At 37.2% G+C, this 19,546-nt stretch overlaps 1 protein-coding gene across 3 annotated transcripts; it reads left to right on the top strand.

Moving 5' to 3' along the window:
* The first annotated feature begins 14,091 nt into the window (after window positions 1–14,091).
* Window positions 14,092–18,287, top strand: LOC140811666 (putative L-ascorbate peroxidase 6). 3 transcript variants are annotated; one of them, XM_073169698.1, is made up of 10 exons: window positions 14,094–14,287; window positions 14,351–14,447; window positions 14,556–14,671; window positions 15,345–15,415; window positions 15,635–15,677; window positions 15,767–15,863; window positions 16,179–16,262; window positions 16,939–17,060; window positions 17,227–17,293; window positions 18,068–18,287. In XM_073169698.1, exons 1-10 carry the CDS (start codon window positions 14,158–14,160, stop codon window positions 18,171–18,173), a joined length of 933 nt encoding a protein of 310 aa, XP_073025799.1. In that variant the 5' UTR covers window positions 14,094–14,157; the 3' UTR covers window positions 18,174–18,287. The 3 variants fall into 3 exon arrangements, with proteins under 3 accessions (XP_073025800.1, XP_073025799.1, XP_073025798.1); XM_073169699.1 differs by having other exon boundaries at window positions 14,092–14,447; window positions 16,939–17,077; XM_073169697.1 differs by having other exon boundaries at window positions 14,095–14,447.
* The last annotated feature ends 1,259 nt before the right edge of the window (window positions 18,288–19,546 follow it).

Here is a 19,546-nt window from a genome sequence, read left to right as displayed (position 1 = left end):
GCTGCGTGATGGTTGAAGAATGAGGCATGCTAATTGTGGATGTGCCCCGTGTAGCCTGCAAAATCGAAGTCATGATCGCCCGGCCTGCATCCACTTTGTTGCCGGTGATGATGCAATAAAACAATGCTGCTTTTGTATTCGTCGCATCGTAAACATGCCCATATGGCATCAACCGCGAGGCAACAAAATGATACCAGTTATATGATTATTGAGTTTCCAAACCATGCCCGGCTCACAAAGTGCGGTGATTATCGTATCCTAGGGATATGCCTCTCTCATAAATCTTGTGTACTAGTCGGTGTCATAGTCAGGCATCGAGTACAATGAGTTAATAGTTCTACTGTCAAAAGGAACCATCTGCCCCCTGATTTTCGCGTGATAGTCCTCATGCCTAACGCATAATTTTCAACGGCAACTGCATCCCAAAACCATCGTCTATCAAAACCAGCATCAGACGACTCACCATCCCCAGACTGAACTTGCTTACTTTTCTTCCTCGGAGGCATGCTTCAACTCAAATAATAATCCTCGTTCGAAAGCACTTGTCCCTAACAACAACGAATTCAAACAATGACAATTCCAATAATATTGCGCCCACAATATCAACACAATCAATCAAACAGTAGTTCCCCTACAATGCTCCAATCCAACAATTCCAACAACAACCTCACTCAAGAAATATATCGAACACGTTATATGCACAAACTCAAGAACTTTATTCATTAAAATTTGAACATGGAATTGAAGATTCATAACACCAAGAAAAATTACCTTTTGATAGGGCCGAAATTTTATTGCACTTCGCCCGAGGTCGAATTGTCTAAGTGGAACGATTTTTGGTGGTGGAGAATGAAAGAGGCACTGGTTTTTGTGCAGGGTGAATGTGTTTGTGAAGTGTTTTTTTTTCCTTTTATAAACGTATTAGCGCCACTGCACTTGCTTCTCGGGATACTAGCACTGTGGCGCTAGTCTTGCGCAAGGCCGGCACTGCGGAGCTTAAAACATAGTGCCGTGGTGCTAGTCTTGCGAAAGGCTGGCGCTGCAATGCTTAAAACATAGCGCCACGGCGCTAGTCTTGCGCGAAGCTGGCACTGCGGCGCTTACTGCATGGTGTCTAGGCGCTGAGTCAGCCGGAATTTTGTCCATTTTTTTCTTTTAACTATAAGCAGTTTCCTTATAAGGCGTGATAACACTTTAACAAAATACTTCATCTGCACAAAACTTAAAAATATATAGAACAAAAATTTGTGTTGCTTCTCAAAAGCGCAAATTTTTACATCGTTGTACTCGACATTCTTTTTTTCTTGTTGCTTATGGTGATTTAGGTACACCTTGCTCGTTTTTGTCTCTCTCTAACTACCGGCATGTCCATCTCATTTCTCAATCGAGTTGTTCTGTCTCTCCAACTCTTCTTCTTTCACGTCCAACCGGGTTGTGGTGCAATTCGAACGTTGGAGGATCCCAGTATCGCTCATCTGCAAGAGGTTTAAATCTATCAACACCCTCGTACGTTGCTAAGTACTCGGATATACTATACTATGGCTACACAAGTGTCGTCAGATTTAACGAGTGCCACATAGCAGTGCAAATAGCATGAGAACATGGGATGCCAAAAATCGTCCGTTACCACATGAACAATCACTCGTTGATAACTTGACCACCTGCATATGTTGTTCACGACTTGGTCTTCTTATAGTAGCAACCGAAACAGTTTGCTCACTTAGATCATATTTGGCAACATGATGTTCACTAGATTTTCTTGCCCATTTCTCATACTTTCGACATGCATAATCTGAACACAGCTGATTTTCCTGAACCATACGACCACCTCTTGTCACACGTTCAATGAAATATTGTACGCACCTCAGAAGTGTCAAGTTTACTATCGCAGATATAGGAAGTCTACAAGCACCCTTCAACACACTATTTAAACACTCCGACATATTGGTTGTCATCATCCCACGATGCCAACCACTGTTATGAGCCAAACTCCATTTTTCTTTCGTAATTCCGACCAAATATCTGTGTGGCAAAATGATTTTTTGCTTGATGCCTTCATTGTAATGTTACTTCAAACTTACAAATTTGATTTTGTTTGCCTGTCTCTCAACATAAATCTTTCAAATGCACATATTTGAATTTATCATTAAAATTTGAACACACATGTCTCAAACAAAAACAATGCACAACATAAGGAGGTTGAAAATAAGGTAGATCTTCAGTTGATCGAACAATTCCCTTATGCCTATCAGAAATTCGGCACACACCATTTTCACTACAAACAACATGTCGTCCTAGATTCTCCAAGAACCATTTCCAAGAATCTGATATTTCTTTATCCACAATAGCAAATGCTAGCGGTAGAACTTGATTGGTAGCATCCAGAGTAACATCGATCAACATTTTGTGCTTGTATTTGGTATATAAGTGTATACCAACCATCTATACTAATTATTTTTCGATAATTCCGAAACCCATCAATACACGGTAAAATTATAACAAAACATCCATTAGTTTAATTAGGTGTGTACAAAGTAGTAAACAGATGTTAGTGATGTGACAGTTAGATAGGAAAATTGCACGTGACAATTAATTCCCCTAGCCTCCTACATGTGAACAAGCATAGAATTTAATAAAAATGTCCAAAATAAATTCACATGCATGATTATCTTTATATTGCATGATAAACATAATAATATTTCCTTTACACTGCATGTCCAAAATAAATTCATGATATGCTTGCAAATGAGATTTCTGTTAGAGTAGGTGCCCGTCGAGCCAAGTGTTGGCCGAGTGTTCACAATGAAACTCTATGAATAAGCAATCTTTATTTTAATAATATTTGAAATTATTATTTTGGCAAATCTTTATCTGTATACCCATGCTAGCTGCATAGATAAAGCCCTTGAATATACAAATAGTAGAAAGAATATGAGATGCTCATATGATGAGTATCATGAAACTCATATTTGTAATACTGTATATTCTAAACGGTTCCTAGTCGATTCAGCCGCCACTAAGAAGGATATAGGCCGCTCGAGTTAGAGACTAGTATCTGCGATGTGAGTACCATGTTTCATTGGTAGGGGACATTGTGATGTCCGAACATGCAGATAGGTGCTCCTTGTAGAGTGCACTGAACAACCCTCCATAAAAGGACTTTCCAAGTGGTTCTCACTTATCGAGTGGAAAAGTCCTGGTTTATGGTTGTACAGAATTAGTCCTTATGACCCGGGACAACATTGAGACTCTATGTGCTAGAATTACACTTTGACTTGTTTACCGACTCTCATGGGGTCATCAGGTGGCAAGGTTGGGTGTTCTGTCGAAACACATAGGAGTCGATGCATTGTAGTCGGGGATTCACCGCTTACCTTCGGGTATGGATATCCTATGTGTTATCATGTGTATGTAGATCGAAATCTCTGGCCAGAGTATGGTTGTAATTATGAAAGGTGTTTCATAGATTGCACCATCGATGCAACTACGACATGACACATAGTATCGATTCATTGACAACTCTCGATAAACCAATGGTTGTCGAATCGATCGGGATATATGAGTTGAAGGGACCGTACTGTACGCTAACCATAATTGAATGGTTCTTGCAGGCACTATCATGTGATACCTAGGGAATCACGTAAGCGATGCTGCTAGGCGTTTAACGTGATTGGTTGGGTACTATCAGACTTGAGTTCTGACGTTCTTACTATCAAGGAGTTGATAAGTAAGAATGGAGCAATTGGGGTATGCTCGAATAAGGACATGTTTAGTCCGAATCACATGGAGATGTGAACCCACGGCTAGTTGTATCAATGAACCATTGAGGGCCACATAAGTACTAGCTTTGTAAATCCCGATGAGAAGTGAAAATAGTTCAATGTGTTGAACGGCTTATAAAGGAGTTTATAAGCGTAAGTAAAATTAGAAGTTTGACTTCTATAAAGGAGAAAATAGTTCAAAGTGTTGAACGGCTTATAAATGTGTTTATAAGTGTAAAGAAAAATAGAAGTATGACTTCTATGAGAGAAATATAAATTTTAATTTATGGAAGTGTTCCTAAATTAAAATTTGGCCAAGTGACTAATGTTTTTGAAAATTGTGATTTTCATAAACATTATTATGGACTAAATTAAATTAATTCAAGTGTTGAATTAATTAAACACTAGTGGGCCTAGTAGAGCCCAAATAATTAAATTAATTCAAGTGTTGGATTAATTAAATAATATTGAGTCTAGTAGAGCTCAATTAAAATAATTATTTAACTAGTGGGACTTGAGTAAATTCAAGTAATATTTAATTTGTCTCAAATATGTTTGAGATAATTAAATTTAGTCTATGGTTTTTTATTTGATAGAAAACTATATTATATGAATGCATGGGAGGTGAAGAGTTGGGGAATACTTTTGAATAAAATATTGGTTGGCATGCAACTTTTTGTATCAACTTTTTGCAACCCCAAGACTTGATTCTCCTCCCTCATTCTATACTCCATATGGCCGAAACTCTCCTCCCCATTCTCTCCCAAGATTTTTCTCCATTTTGTTCTTCAAATTGTTGAAGAATAAAATACTTCTCTTTGATAAATCTTCTTGTTTTTCTAGTGCAAAACAAGAAGGGATTTACCTAGTTAGTGGTGGGCTTGATTTTGAAGGAAAGAACTCAAAGAAAAGGAGGAGCTTGTAGATTTCTTCATGCCATTCAAGAGCTAAGGTGTTTACACCTTAGTTGGAGCCATAAAATCAATCCTTGTGATTGATAGGTAATTTTCTCAACACCCTATGCTTGAAAGTTGAGATTTTTGTATATGTTTGCACAACTAGTACATGGTGTTCAATTTTGAAAAATTTTATACCAAAAATTTCGGTTTTCATGTTTTGAAAACAATTTTGTGCTTCCGTTGCGATTTTGAACATCGTATATCGATCCCTTTCAAGTGGTATCAAGAGCTAAGGTTACTAGTTTTTGTGCAACATATACAAGATATTATATTGAGGGCGATTTCTAACCGTTTGAGATGAAAATTTGCAACAAAACCGAGGCCTTCTTGTGGGGAATTTCGGGCAGCATGTTGCTGCCCGTTTCGGGCAGCTCGGGCTGCCCGAGGGCTTCCGATTTCGGGCAGCAAGGGCAGCCCGAGGGGCTGCCCGAACAGCCCCTAAAGTTTAATAAAAAAAAAAATTTTTGCATGTTGGCCGGAATGTTGGCCGGAATCCGGCGACGGAACTCCGGCGACGGCGATGACGACTAGGGTTTCCAAAAGTGTTTTGGAATATCAAAGTGTCATGGGCCTTGAGTTGTTGGGCCATTAGATGGTCAACATATTTGTGAATTTTAAATGGGCCAAAATGTTTTTGGTGAAAAATAAGTTTTTGGGCCCTTAAGTTTAAAATTACAAAAGTTGCAAATTTTTCTCATAAAATAAATAATTGAAGTTGGACTTTAATTATTTATAGTAAATTGTGATTTATAAGAAATTCGGTTATAAATAAATTAATTGGAAAGTAGACAAAGGTGTTTGTATACTTTGTTAATTTAGTTTATAATCGTGGCGGTTAGTGATTGGATCAAGATATATAATATTGGATCAATTAATTATAGTGATAATTAATTGATGGTGTATGATATGTGATATTATGCATGAAGGATGATCAAAAGCCCAAGCCCAATTTGCTAGGTGTATGCTAGGATATTTTGTGTTGAATGATTGTAATAATTATCAATTTATCAAGTGGGCTTGGTTTATGGCCCGTTCCCACCCCATGAGATGTATCCCTATGTGCCATGGATATTTATTTGTAAATATTAGTATAGTGGATGATCAAGATTGGAAGATGGTGGCCATGATGATTATGAAGATCGAAGACATGTAAATATTGGAAGCTTATGTAAATGTTGCATTTGCATCCCGTGCATTTACCCTAGGATTGGACCTAGGTCCGTGTTTAGCTCACACGGACCATTAGTTTTGGGGCGATTGATCATCCTTGTATTGTTTTCTATTTATGATATATGCATGATATGTTATAAATAATGAGTATGTGCGTTATTATTATTATAATAACAAAGTTGCATGAATCCGGCAAACATACGATCAAACATGGCGAGCTTTTAAAATAAAATTAATGATGAGACCTTTCAAAATTAAAAAACCCTCATTTTGAATAAGATTCAAAATTAATATCAAGCCCGAAAAGGGGAATTATAAATTTGTTTATAATTTCCTTGTCTTCCATCGACAATGGGTGCATGATGAACGCTACCCGTACTCGGGGCTCGGCTCATATTATTGGGGAGCCTCAGAGTGCCGGAAAGCTGTGACATCCATTGACATGGTGATGTGAACTACGTGGAACTCCCATGATTTCGGCTCATATTATTGAGGGAACTCATGGCGACCGTCCATTAAGGTTCAACATCGATGGGTAAGGCTTGACACGTGAAGATGAACGACGTCATATTATTGGGTCCTAATCAAACGTGAGACAAAAGTTTACGTTAAGGGTTGCATTGTGATGCAATTGGAAACTACCTTTTAGGAATTGTGATTGGCTGATATTATTCGGGATCATAATTCGCTAATTGGACCTTACGTACCTACTGAGGAAAGGAGTTTCCCGTTTTCACTAGAGGGTAGTGAAAAATGTCAAAACAGTGGGAGTAAATATTTATAAAGTTAAAGTCCATACTTTATATCTTACCAAATATTTTAAATAGTCATCAACATTTATCTGTTTTTACTTTTCAGTACAAATCGACAATGTCTTCGATGCGCAATTCGATATCTATAATACTCGACAAACACATATTAACTGGACCTAATTACCTCACTTGGCTAAGAAATTTGAAAATAGTCTTAAATTCGGAAAGGGTAACATATACACTAACTCAGTCGCCCCCTGTTGAGGCTCCGACTGACTGCAATCCTGAGGAATTGCAGGCTTACAAGGAATGGTGTGACCATGACTTGATAGCCAGGTGTTATATGCTGACTTCTATGAACGATGAGCTACAGAGGCGTTTTGAGGGTGCAAAGAGTGCTGCTGACATTCATTTGCATCTCAAAGAGCTCTTTGGAGAGCAAACGCGTCCTCTTAGGCATGCTACCGTCAAGGAGCTGATCACTTTGCGCATGCGAGAGGGGACCTCGGTCCATGAGCATGGCCTAAAGGTGATCGGGCTCGTGGACAAGCTCGTTGGCATGGATCTGATCCTGCCTTCGGAGTTGACCACCGACATGTTGCTGTTATCGCTGCCTAGCTCATTTGATCCTTTTGTGGTGAACTTCAACATGAACAAGATGGAACCGACCCTTGAGGAGTTGGTGAACATGCTTGTTACGTTTGAATCCACCATCAAGAAAGAGAAGTTGGTTCTTTATGTGGGTTCTTCATCTGGTACGAAGATTGATCCACATGGGAAGGGAAAGAAGAGTTCTTTCCAACGTCCCGAGAAGAACGTGCCCTTGTTGAGGCAATCTCCGAACCCTGTTGAGGCAGCCAGACCAGTTAAGGCTGACAAGACTAATGATGTATGTCATCACTGCAAGAAGCCTGGACATTGGAGGCGTAATTGCAAAGAATATCTTGCCCAGAAGTGTTCTGGAAACGGTATGTTCTAAATTTAAGTAAACATTTTAATTAACTCTACTTCTTGGGTATTAGATACCGGTTGTGACTCACATCTCTGTAATGGGTTACAGGTGATGGGAAGAAGTGGGAAGCTTAAGGAAGGTGTGACCTTCTTGAGGATGGGCAATGGAGCAAGAGTTGCTGCCAAGACCTTAAGAGATGTTTACTTATTGTTGAACAATAGTTTTAAGTTAATTAAGAGATGTTTGTTTGTACCTTTTTGATGAAAAAACATTATTTCCATTTCTATTGTAATAAAGATGGATATTCTTGTTTATTTAGCAAAGGTGTTTGCAACATTTACAAGAATGAATGTTTAATTGGTACTTGAGAACTTGAAAACGATCTCTATAACTTAAAATTAAAAGATATTCCATTAAATGTCCATTCAAAGGCAGACACCATATGAGATATGGATGGGTAAGCCTCCCAAATATTCTTATCTTAGAATATGGGGAGCCCTGCTTATGTGAAGCAGGTAAGTGGGAGATAAATTGGATTGTTGATCCATTTTATGTTACTTTGTGGGATATCCAAGGAATTAAGTTGGATATCATTTCTATCATCCCCAAGAAACAAAAGTGTTTGTTTCTAGGAATGCAACCTTTTTGGAAAGGGATTTTCTATTGGATAGAAAAAGGCAGATGATAGAACTCGAAGGAGTTCGAGAGAAACCCACAATTATAGAACCCACACCCGATGAGCCAAGAGAGGAGATACAAGCTCCTAGCAGATAAGAGAAAGTCTCGAGACCACCTATGAGGTATGGTCAGCTTCTTGAAGAAGGCCATGATGAGCCTAACCATGGATGTGATCCATGGACCTTCAAGGAAGCGTTATCTGATGCCAATTCATCCAAGTGACTTGAAGAAATGGAATCTGAGTTGAATTCCATGCATTCGAACCAAGTGTAGGATCTTGTGGATCCACCTGTGGGAACTGTTCCTACAGGGACTTGGGGAGGATAGGAAGGTGTTGACCTTCAAGGCGCGATTGGTGGCAAAAGGATGTACTCAAAGACAAGGAGTTGACTTTGAGGAAACCTTTTCCCAATCGCAATGTTCAAGTCCATAAGGATTTTATTAGCCATAGCTGCATAGTATGACTATGAGATATGGCAGATGGATGTCAAGACAAACTTTCTTAAATGGGGATTTTAAGAAAGTTATTTACATGTCTAAACCTGAAGGGTTTACATCTATCGGAAGTGAGCATATGGTATGCAAACTTCAGAGATCTATTTATGATCTAAAGCAGGCATCTAGGAGTTGGAACCTCAGATTCGACAGTACAATCAAATAGTTTGATTTACTAAGAATCATGAGGGACCCTATGTGTATAAGAAGGTCAGTGGGAGTGATGTGACATTCCTGGTGTTATATGTTGATAACATTCTACTCATTGGGAATGATGTAGGAATGTTGCAATCAACAAAGATATGGTTAGCAAGTAAGTTCTCGATGAAGGACTTGGGTGAAGCATCTTTTGTATTGGGATACAGATCTATTGAGATAGATCGAAAAGATGGCTTGGTCTCACCCAGTCCACATACATTGATACCATCGTGAAGCAGTTCTCGATGGATGAGTCCATGAGAGGACATCTACCAGTGTGTCATGGCGTGTCCCTATCCAAGTCTGTCTCCCAAGACAGATGCAGAGATAGTGGCGATGACACGCATTTCGTATGCTTCGGAAATTGGTAATATCATGTATGGGATGATATCTACACGTCCTGACGTGGCGTTTGCACTATATGTAGTGAAATGATATCATTCGAACCCTGGTCTTCCACACCTGAAAGCTGTGAAAGACATCCTCAAGTAGTTGAGAAGGACCAATAAAGTGTTCTTGGTCTATGGGGTGGAGAACTAAAATTGGAAGGCTATACCGACTCTAGCTTCCAAAGCGATATCGATAACTCGAAGTCAACCTCTAGTTTCGTATTCATGCTCAACGGTGCTGCTGTCTCTTGGAAGAGTTCCAAGCAAGACAATATTACGGATTCCAGCACAGAGGCCGAATACATTGCTGCATCAGATGCAGCAAGAGAGGCTGTTTGGATAAGGAATTTCGTCCAAGAGTTGGACGTCATTCCTAATGGAATTGCTCCTATCCCGGTGTTGTGTGACAACACGGGAGCTATAGCTCAAGCAAAGGAGCCTAGGTCTCATCAGAAATCCAAACAAGTATTGAAAAGGTACCACATCCTCGGAGAGATTGTGGAAAGAAGAGTAGTGTCTTTTGACACAGTCGGCTCCGCAGATAATGTTGTTGATCCACTAGCTAAGCCTTTACCTGGACCATTATTCGACAAGCATCGCGAATCAATGGGTTTTAAGCATATGGGTAGTTGGCTCTAGTGCAAGTGGGAGATTGTTAGAGTAGGTGCCCGTCGAGCCAAGTGTTGGCCGAGTGTTCACAATGAAACTCTATGAATAAGCAATCTTTATTTTAATAATATTTGAAATTATTATTTTGGCAAATCTTTATCTGTATACCCATGCTAGCTGCATAGATAAAGCCCTTGAATATACAAATAGTAGAAAGAATATGAGATGCTCATATGATGAGTATCATGAAACTCATATTTGTAATACTGTATATTCTAAACGGTTCCTAGTCGATTCAGCCGCCACTAAGAAGGATATAGGCCGCTCGAGTTAGAGACTAGTATCTGCGATGTGAGTACCATGTTTCATTGGTAGGGGACATTGTGATGTCCGAACATGCAGATAGGTGCTCCTTGTAGAGTGCACTGAACAACCCTCCATAAAAGGACTTTCCAAGTGGTTCTCACTTATCGAGTGGAAAAGTCCTGGTTTATGGTTGTACAGAATTAGTCCTTATGACCCGGGACAACATTGAGACTCTATGTGCTAGAATTACACTTTGACTTGTTTACCGACTCTCATGGGGTCATCAGGTGGCAAGGTTGGGTGTTCTGTCGAAACACATAGGAGTCGATGCATTGTAGTCGGGGATTCACCGCTTACCTTCGGGTATGGATATCCTATGTGTTATCATGTGTATGTAGATCGAAATCTCTGGCCAGAGTATGGTTGTAATTATGAAAGGTGTTTCATAGATTGCACCATCGATGCAACTACGACATGACACATAGTATCGATTCATTGACAACTCTCGATAAACCAATGGTTGTCGAATCGATCGGGATATATGAGTTGAAGGGACCGTACTGTACGCTAACCATAATTGAATGGTTCTTGCAGGCACTATCATGTGATACCTAGGGAATCACGTAAGCGATGCTGCTAGGCGTTTAACGTGATTGGTTGGGTACTATCAGACTTGAGTTCTGACGTTCTTACTATCAAGGAGTTGATAAGTAAGAATGGAGCAATTGGGGTATGCTCGAATAAGGACATGTTTAGTCCGAATCACATGGAGATGTGAACCCACGGCTAGTTGTATCAATGAACCATTGAGGGCCACACAAGTACTAGCTTTGTAAATCCCGATGAGAAGTGAAAATAGTTCAATGTGTTGAACGGCTTATAAAGGAGTTTATAAGCGTAAGTAAAATTAGAAGTTTGACTTCTATAAAGGAGAAAATAGTTCAAAGTGTTGAACGGCTTATAAATGTGTTTATAAGTGTAAAGAAAAATAGAAGTATGACTTCTATGAGAGAAATATAAATTTTAATTTATGGAAGTGTTCCTAAATTAAAATTTGGCCAAGTGACTAATGTTTTTGAAAATTGTGATTTTCATAAACATTATTATGGACTAAATTAAATTAATTCAAGTGTTGAATTAATTAAACACTAGTGGGCCTAGTAGAGCCCAAATAATTAAATTAATTCAAGTGTTGGATTAATTAAATAATATTGAGTCTAGTAGAGCTCAATTAAAATAATTATTTAACTAGTGGGACTTGAGTAAATTCAAGTAATATTTAATTTGTCTCAAATATGTTTGAGATAATTAAATTTAGTCTATGGTTTTTTATTTGATAGAAAACTATATTATATGAATGCATGGGAGGTGAAGAGTTGGGGAATACTTTTGAATAAAATATTGGTTGGCATGCAACTTTTTGTATCAACTTTTTGCAACCCCAAGACTTGATTCTCCTCCCTCATTCTATACTCCATATGGCCGAAACTCTCCTCCCCATTCTCTCCCAAGATTTTTCTCCATTTTGTTCTTCAAATTGTTGAAGAATAAAATACTTCTCTTTGATAAATCTTCTTGTTTTTCTAGTGCAAAACAAGAAGGGATTTACCTAGTTAGTGGTGGGCTTGATTTTGAAGGAAAGAACTCAAAGAAAAGGAGGAGCTTGTAGATTTCTTCATGCCATTCAAGAGCTAAGGTGTTTACACCTTAGTTGGAGCCATAAAATCAATCCTTGTGATTGATAGGTAATTTTCTCAACACCCTATGCTTGAAAGTTGAGATTTTTGTATATGTTTGCACAACTAGTACATGGTGTTCAATTTTGAAAAATTTTATACCAAAAATTTCGGTTTTCATGTTTTGAAAACAATTTTGTGCTTCCGTTGCGATTTTGAACATCGTATATCGATCCCTTTCAATTTCAATGGATGAGATCTATTGAAATCTCATCCAAAAGACACCGTTTCTTTTGCATATTTCAAAGGATAACCACAAATATTATAAATACGTCTATATTTTTTTGTAAAGCATATAGAACACAACTAAAATGATCTTATAATTAAGAATGATGGATGAAAGTTCAAGAAATAACTACATTGTTGATGAAGATAAGTTCTTATGTCATATTTATTTTGATATTTCGCAGGATCCTATAATAGGTATAAACTAATCGAGAGGTCAACTTTGATATCGGATTGCAGAGAAGTACAACAAAGAAAGAAGAAGTGATTTACATCCACGTCCTCAAAGATCAATTGAGCACATTGGAAGCATACTCACTTCTGTTGCACATTTGAGAAGATGCATTTGACAAATTGAAAATCTCAATTCAAGTGATGCATCGGAACAAGAAATTGTGAGTTATTATTATTTTTTAAAAATTACAAGTCTTTAATAACCAAAATTTTGTAATTAAATTTTTATACTTTCATGTAGATGAATAGCGCAAAAGTATTGTATGCGCAAGAGAGTAAAAATAAAAAAGTATTTTCATTCTATCATGTGTGGAATATTGTTAAGGATTGTGAAAAAATTTCAGGAGACAATTCCTTCAATCAAGAAATCTAGAATGCGTACTACTAATCTTGATACATCACAATATGATACTCCAGTTGAAGAATCCACCCAATCAGGTTCACCTATATTCTCTATGTTTCTAATAAATTTAAGTGACGAAAATGTCAGTGACAGCTCTGAAAGACCAATCGGAGTGAAAAGAGCCAAATTAAAGAAGAAAAGAGACTAAGACATTTCTCAAATTCAACGTACAATGGAAGAGAAACATCGCGAGCTTTTGAATGTTTTGAAGCAAAGAGATGTCGAAAGACAACAAAACTATGATCTTCAAACATTAGACTTGAATAAGAAGATAAAAAAGAGAAGATATAATTTTATACAAGGATTTAAGCAAAATTACAGCTCCAAATCTGCTTGATTACACTAGAACTTAACAAAAAAAAATTTGCGAAAAAAACTTGAAGCTGACGTCGAGATAATGACAACTTTGGATCTTATTTCAAAAATATTGGAAGATCGGTGTCCGATTTACCTAATGACTAAAATCTATTTTTATGATTTGTTGTTTGTTAATGTTGTTTTGTGATATTTGTTTTTTATTTTCCGTAATTTGTGTTCTTTTTAATGCATTAACAATTTAATTTGGCTTTTTATTTAATTTTTTTGTAGTAATTTAATTTAAAATTAAAATATTGAATTTTTATAATTAATACTTCAAAATTTATTAAAAATTAAATTTATTATTTAATTAAAATATTTTAAAAATAAATTAAACTAAAAAATTTAAAAATGAAAAAAAAATAAAAAAGGAAAAATTTGGGGCCCAACCATTGGAGCAACTCTTATTGTGGAGTTGAGTTGGAGTTTTTTTATTGCACCATATTGGTATCCTTAGGGCATCCGCATCCGTTCGATTTAATCTATGTTAATAACTATTCATCTCATCAAAAATTATGTGGTCCACGAGCCACATATTCATTACATTAACACTTTCCCATTATTAACTCACACTCACATTCATTTAATATCAACTTTCATTATATATGGGTCCCACTGTCCACTTACTCATTTTTATTTATATTTAATTATTTCAATATCTGTCTAATATTTTTAAAATTTTACAACAAATATTACTAAAATAAATAGTATTATTATTTTAAAAATAACTTAATTCCAATATTCATTAAAATATTATTAAGAAATAAAAAATAATTTAATTTCAATACTCATTAATAACATCCATTAATACATTAATGTGGGTGTCTAATATTCTCTTTCTATAATTTTGTTGAAAAATGCAAAATCCCAAGCATGGACAAATAAAAAAAAAAGCTAATATAATACGAATTTATTCTCAACCAACAGCTGAAGATGATGAGCACCGCCGCAACCGTGGATCTGTCGCTGCTCCGCTCTGCATCAGTTCCTCCTCAATTCTCGCCGGGGGTCAAAGTCGGAGGGAAAAAGCTAGACGTAGCCTGCACCGCTACTTCTCCTTCAGGCACGAGTTCGCATTCGCTCATATCTCACACGTTCTCTATTGATCTTGACCGTACTGTTTTAGATGGACGCGTTTCCTGCACCTTCGGAAGGCGAGAGCTTTTGTTCACTGCAACTACCTCGTTTCTCTTACCTGCGGCCAATGTTTCTGCCGCTGAAGAGTAAGTCCGGAAGCCGATCCTTTATGAGTTCAGTATTATTTTAGCAAGAATACAACTCACGTTTATTTGTTTTTGTATCCTGATTGACCTCACAGTTTTTGTTTTCAGTGTAAATTTCCACTTGCAGGAAGAGATCAACAAGGTACTATCCAAGGGCAATGCAGCTGGTTTACTTCGTTTAGTCTTTCACGATGCTGGAACTTTTGACAAGGATGAGAACACGGGTAGTGTTTGAGAGGCTTTATGTTCCTATCGATTTTATTTGATGGATAGAGTATATGTTCTTCGTTTACTCATGAAAACTTTTGAAGTTGTATTTGGTCCCAGTCTCTCATACCCAAATACTTGTAAATGCTGTTGAAATATTGGTGTATTGTGGTCAGAAATGGAGAACCTAGAGCTTGTAGCTAGTCATAGTTAAGTCGTTTGAGATCTGGTAATTAATTAATAGAAAAAGCTGGTTGTGATTATTAAATTACTCTGTCAGAGAAGGCTATGATTCCACTGGTTATGGAACTCATCTCCCTCGAAATCTCAGGCCAATTTGTCTGTCTCCTAACTCATTTACGTTATGTTAAATCCATAGGAAATAAACACCTTTAGTACATCCTACTGGTGGGAGTGTTGCAGCAAAATTGTATTGAAAAACATTATGGGTTTGTACCATAGGGGAATAAACCAATATCCTCTTGTGAGACTGCTTTCTGTATAAAAAAAAAGAGGTCCAATTATTCTGATTATAGGTCATGCGAGTGTAAATCATTCTTTCACGGGCCTAATCACAAAATAACATTTGTGTGGTCTTTGAAAAATTACTATTTTGGTATCCTTTTGTCCCATTCTTCTGATCTGCATCTGTTAACAAATTTTACTGGCAGCTAACCAATTTTATTTCAGGTGGAATGAATGGATCTATAATTTATGAACTAGACAGACCTGAAAATATAGGTCTTAAGAGGTCATTGAAGGTGAACATCTCTCCTTTCTATTTTATTTTTCCCTTTCTTTTACTAAACATTCTCCTTGTATGCATGCTTATCAGGACTTGCTGTTGTATGGTTTATCACTATACTTTTACTTGTTTATTAAGTTTGAGATACTTTTGTGTTTGACTTGTGCATCCAGCCTGGTTTAGCTTTTATCAGCATCTAATTTTCTGACACATAAGTGGATACTTGGTTGTCTAGATTCTGGAGAAAGCTAAAGCTGAAGTGGATTCAGTAAAACCAGGTTTTTTTAGACATGGCTATGAGATTTATTAGCTTTAGCAGCCACCACGTGGACACCTTACAACCCCTCAATTCTCGGTGTACTTTTAGTATCATGGGCGGATTTGATAGCTGCAGCTGGAGCATATGCTGTTTTAATATGTGGAGGTCCAAAAATCAATGTTGAGCTGGGAAGAGTAGATGCCATGTAAATTGCTCCTCTCTTTTTTACACTTAGATGAAGTCATCTAACTCTTTGCTGCTGAGGAATTTGGCTGGGTTGCCAATCAATAGCTAACCACATGCAATGTAGAACAGCTATAGTTTAAATTGCATAAAAAATTTCCAGTCCAAGATAAAGTTGGCATTGAATATTAAATTGAAATCCAATCTTATGATGAGACAATTTTTATATGAGTGCCCTTGATTTGGGATATTTGGTATCATTTAGAGGCATCTGGGTATTCTAATTGGTGTGTACCACACCATTTTTGTAACTGAAAAGTTTTAATTTGCCTGATAGGGTTCCTGATCCTGAAGGGAAGCTTCCCGAAGAAACACAGGGTGTTGCTTCCATGAAGCAGAGCTTTATGAGAAAAGGCTTCTCGTGAGAGTTAATTTTTGACTTTATAGTTTTTCTTTACCCGCTCGCACTTATTTCTTTACCATGTTTCGAGTAGGCGTGCAAACCATATTTTCGAAAATTTTTATGCATTTTGCATTCATTTATATCGCTTTGTTGTAATTTTGTACCATTATACTTTTGAAATTTGACATCCAATTCCATTGTTAATTTACGCCCTTACGTTTTCAAAAGTCTATATGCAAAATATCGTCTTGTCTGTGAAATTTGTGGTGGACATTTTGCCCATCATGTCGATCAATTTCTTGCTCTGTACCAGTTGATTAGACTTTTCAAGGGTATTGTTTTGACTATGATTTTGGATCTCGAATTGTAAGTTTCTCTTTGTCTGTACAACACCTTGAATTCTCTGGAATTGTAAGTTTCTCGTTGAACTTTGTCTGTACAACACCTTGGATTCTCTGGTATCTGCTAAAAACTCTGTTTTTCCTTGTTGTGTTAGAGAAATTGTTGGATTAACGAATGAGAAAGAAGGCATCATACAAGTTATTCCGTATTATGTTAAGTAGTGGTCTTGATTCTCAAGTATGAATCAAATTATGATGCTTGTACATGCTTACAACTTATATTTACATTTTTCACATATTGATTTCTTGGTCATGCTGTCATGTGGAAGTTATCTGTGTGTTTTTATTGATAGAACCCGGGAACTTGTTGCTTTGTCTGGAGCTCATACCCTAGGAAACAAAGGTTTTGGAAATCCAACAGTGTTTGACAATTCTTACTATAAAATTCTTCTGGGAAAGCCATGGTCATCATCAGGTTACTATAAACCTCGAGTACCTACCAACTTTAGCATGATGTGATTCTCTCTGTTTTTCATCAAAGTACTAGTGTACTACACACCCCTAACTCATATGAAGCTCAATAATGATTAATTTCATGGATGTAACTCGTTCCCAAATTAGCGTGTTTCTCATTCGTGCAGATGGGATGTCTAGCATGATTGGCCTACCCTCAGACCGTGCACTTGTTCAGGATGACGAATGTATGAGGTATGCATGCCACATTGATTAAGTTTGTTTTGGTCTTTTCTGTTGGGATTTATTACTGTGGTCATTTTAATAAATGAGAATGGGAGAAATTGGGTTAATAAAGAAAACCGGCTTAGTATATTTTTATCATGGGTAAGTTTGTTTTATACGGGTTCACCTAATATGACCCCAAAAGAGAATCTGAAGCCGCCCATCATAAAATACATGTATCCTAGAAGAATTAAGGTTGATAACATGGGGTAAAGATGTGATCGTCGGGGTGAGGGGTAGGGACCTGCGTTGGGGTGAGGGGAATTGGCTGTTTAGTCTCAATAGGGACAACTCATGGCTTAATTTAGTAAGGATCTAGCATCAATAGCTTTGACAAAATCTGCGTATGAGAGAGATGATGCCATGGTTTTAGCCATTCAACATTGGAGGCCATACTTACATCCAATATCTGGGTATGACACCATTTGAGGCTGCCTATAGGAGGGAGCTGCGTATTTGGTAGCTGAGGTGGTTGAATGCTCAGAGAAATACATTACTCGCGGGTGACACAAACTAGTTTCTCTTATAGTTGTCATTTATGTGCTTTGTGATCATATTGGCACCCTTCAACTTAATAGTGAGTCGAATATTCAATGGTCCACGGTGGTGTTACTTGCTCTACGTTGTCTCAGGCATTACGAGCTAGAATCTAGTTATTTATATTTGTAAACAAAATAGTTAAAAGAATTCTGTATGCAATATACATTGGAGTTTGATCCAATTTTTTCCCCTGTTTGGCAACAGATGGATCGCCAAGTATGCCGATGACCAGAGCTTATTTTTTGAAGATTTTAAGAATGTCTACATCAAGCTTGTGAACAGTGGTGCAAAGTGGAAAAGGTCAATGTGAATCGTGAGAAAAAGCAATCATATGCTGTTGCAGACGCTATGGATCTTTTTTTTTTTGGTCTTATTTCTGAAATAATAACAATTGTCCTGTTTGAGGTGGTATTGTTTTTTTTTTTTTTTAAATAAAAACTTGCATTAACATAAATTTCGCAAATCCAAATATACAAGATCAGAGAACTATTTAGGAAAACCACTACACAACCATTTCAAACTAAATGAAGACAAAAGAACTTCACGATCAAGCCTATAAACACAGACGCCATTCGTCGATCATGGCATGTGTCGTAAGAAGATGAAATAGGAGACGCAAGAAGTTCGTGGACCTCCGAAATTAAAGCACCAAAAGGATCATGATTTTCTACAAGATGTGTCATTGCTCCAACTGCTTGTAAAGAATCCGAGAAGATACAAATATTTTTGAAGTCATATCGCACACAAAAATCCAAACCAAAATGAATCGCAGCCAGCTCTATGCCTTTCACCGACCTCGAATGTACGATGAAATCAACCCTTGCACCTAAAACACCCCCGGAAGTCACGCACCGCTGCCCCAACACTTGATTGATTTCTTCCCCTATCGAAAACCGTATCCACATCCAAACACAAACGATTAAAACCAAGGGGATCCACCCTTTAACAGATGAACTCGCAACTGGAGTGTACAAACCAGTAACAAAATAATTCAACACCGGAGGTTTCAAACAAATACTCGTTGAATAAATAAGCTTTGTCAAAATTATCTAGTACACAGATAGTCCAATCAATATTAATATTTATCTCATGGCAAGACTTAATATGCATTCTCTTACAAACTTCATGCCAAGTTGGGTTATCGTAGTGTCACGCTGCAGTGTTTATGAGGCATTAGCTGTGCTTCTACCCAAATTTGTGAAACTGATAACTAATAAATGGTGGTGGTTCATTTCTATATGCAATAATTGCTGATTTGGCATAGGTAGCAGATATTTCTCAGTATGTTGCTTGTTCTATTGCAGCATTATTTATTTTATTTTCTGTCAGTCCTTATTGCTACTGTAGAAATATGTGGGAGAAATAATTTGTGTATGTTGCTTAATGAATCTGTACATCTTTTTGTAGTTACAAAAGGTATATCACGATTCTACAAACAAGGGATAGAAAATATTATCAGACCAAACTTGGAAATTTATATTATGATCCTATCAAAAAAAAAAAAACTTATTGATATCAAGCTAATGAGGGTAATGCTGCGGATTGGATTATCGACACGGGAGCTAATGATCATTCGACTATAATTCATCAATGTTGCAAGCTGCTATATCCTTGTGTGGTTCTTTTTTATCTCACGGCCAAATGGTAGAGGAATTCATGTGCATAAGATAGGTTCTGTCCCCA

This window comes from Primulina eburnea, chromosome 14 (genome assembly GCF_022965805.1).
Source record: "Primulina eburnea isolate SZY01 chromosome 14, ASM2296580v1, whole genome shotgun sequence".
NCBI classification, from domain to species: Eukaryota; Viridiplantae; Streptophyta; class Magnoliopsida; order Lamiales; family Gesneriaceae; genus Primulina; species Primulina eburnea.
Note: the sequence above shows the minus strand (reverse complement) of the source record. Positions and strands in the feature narration are given on the sequence as shown.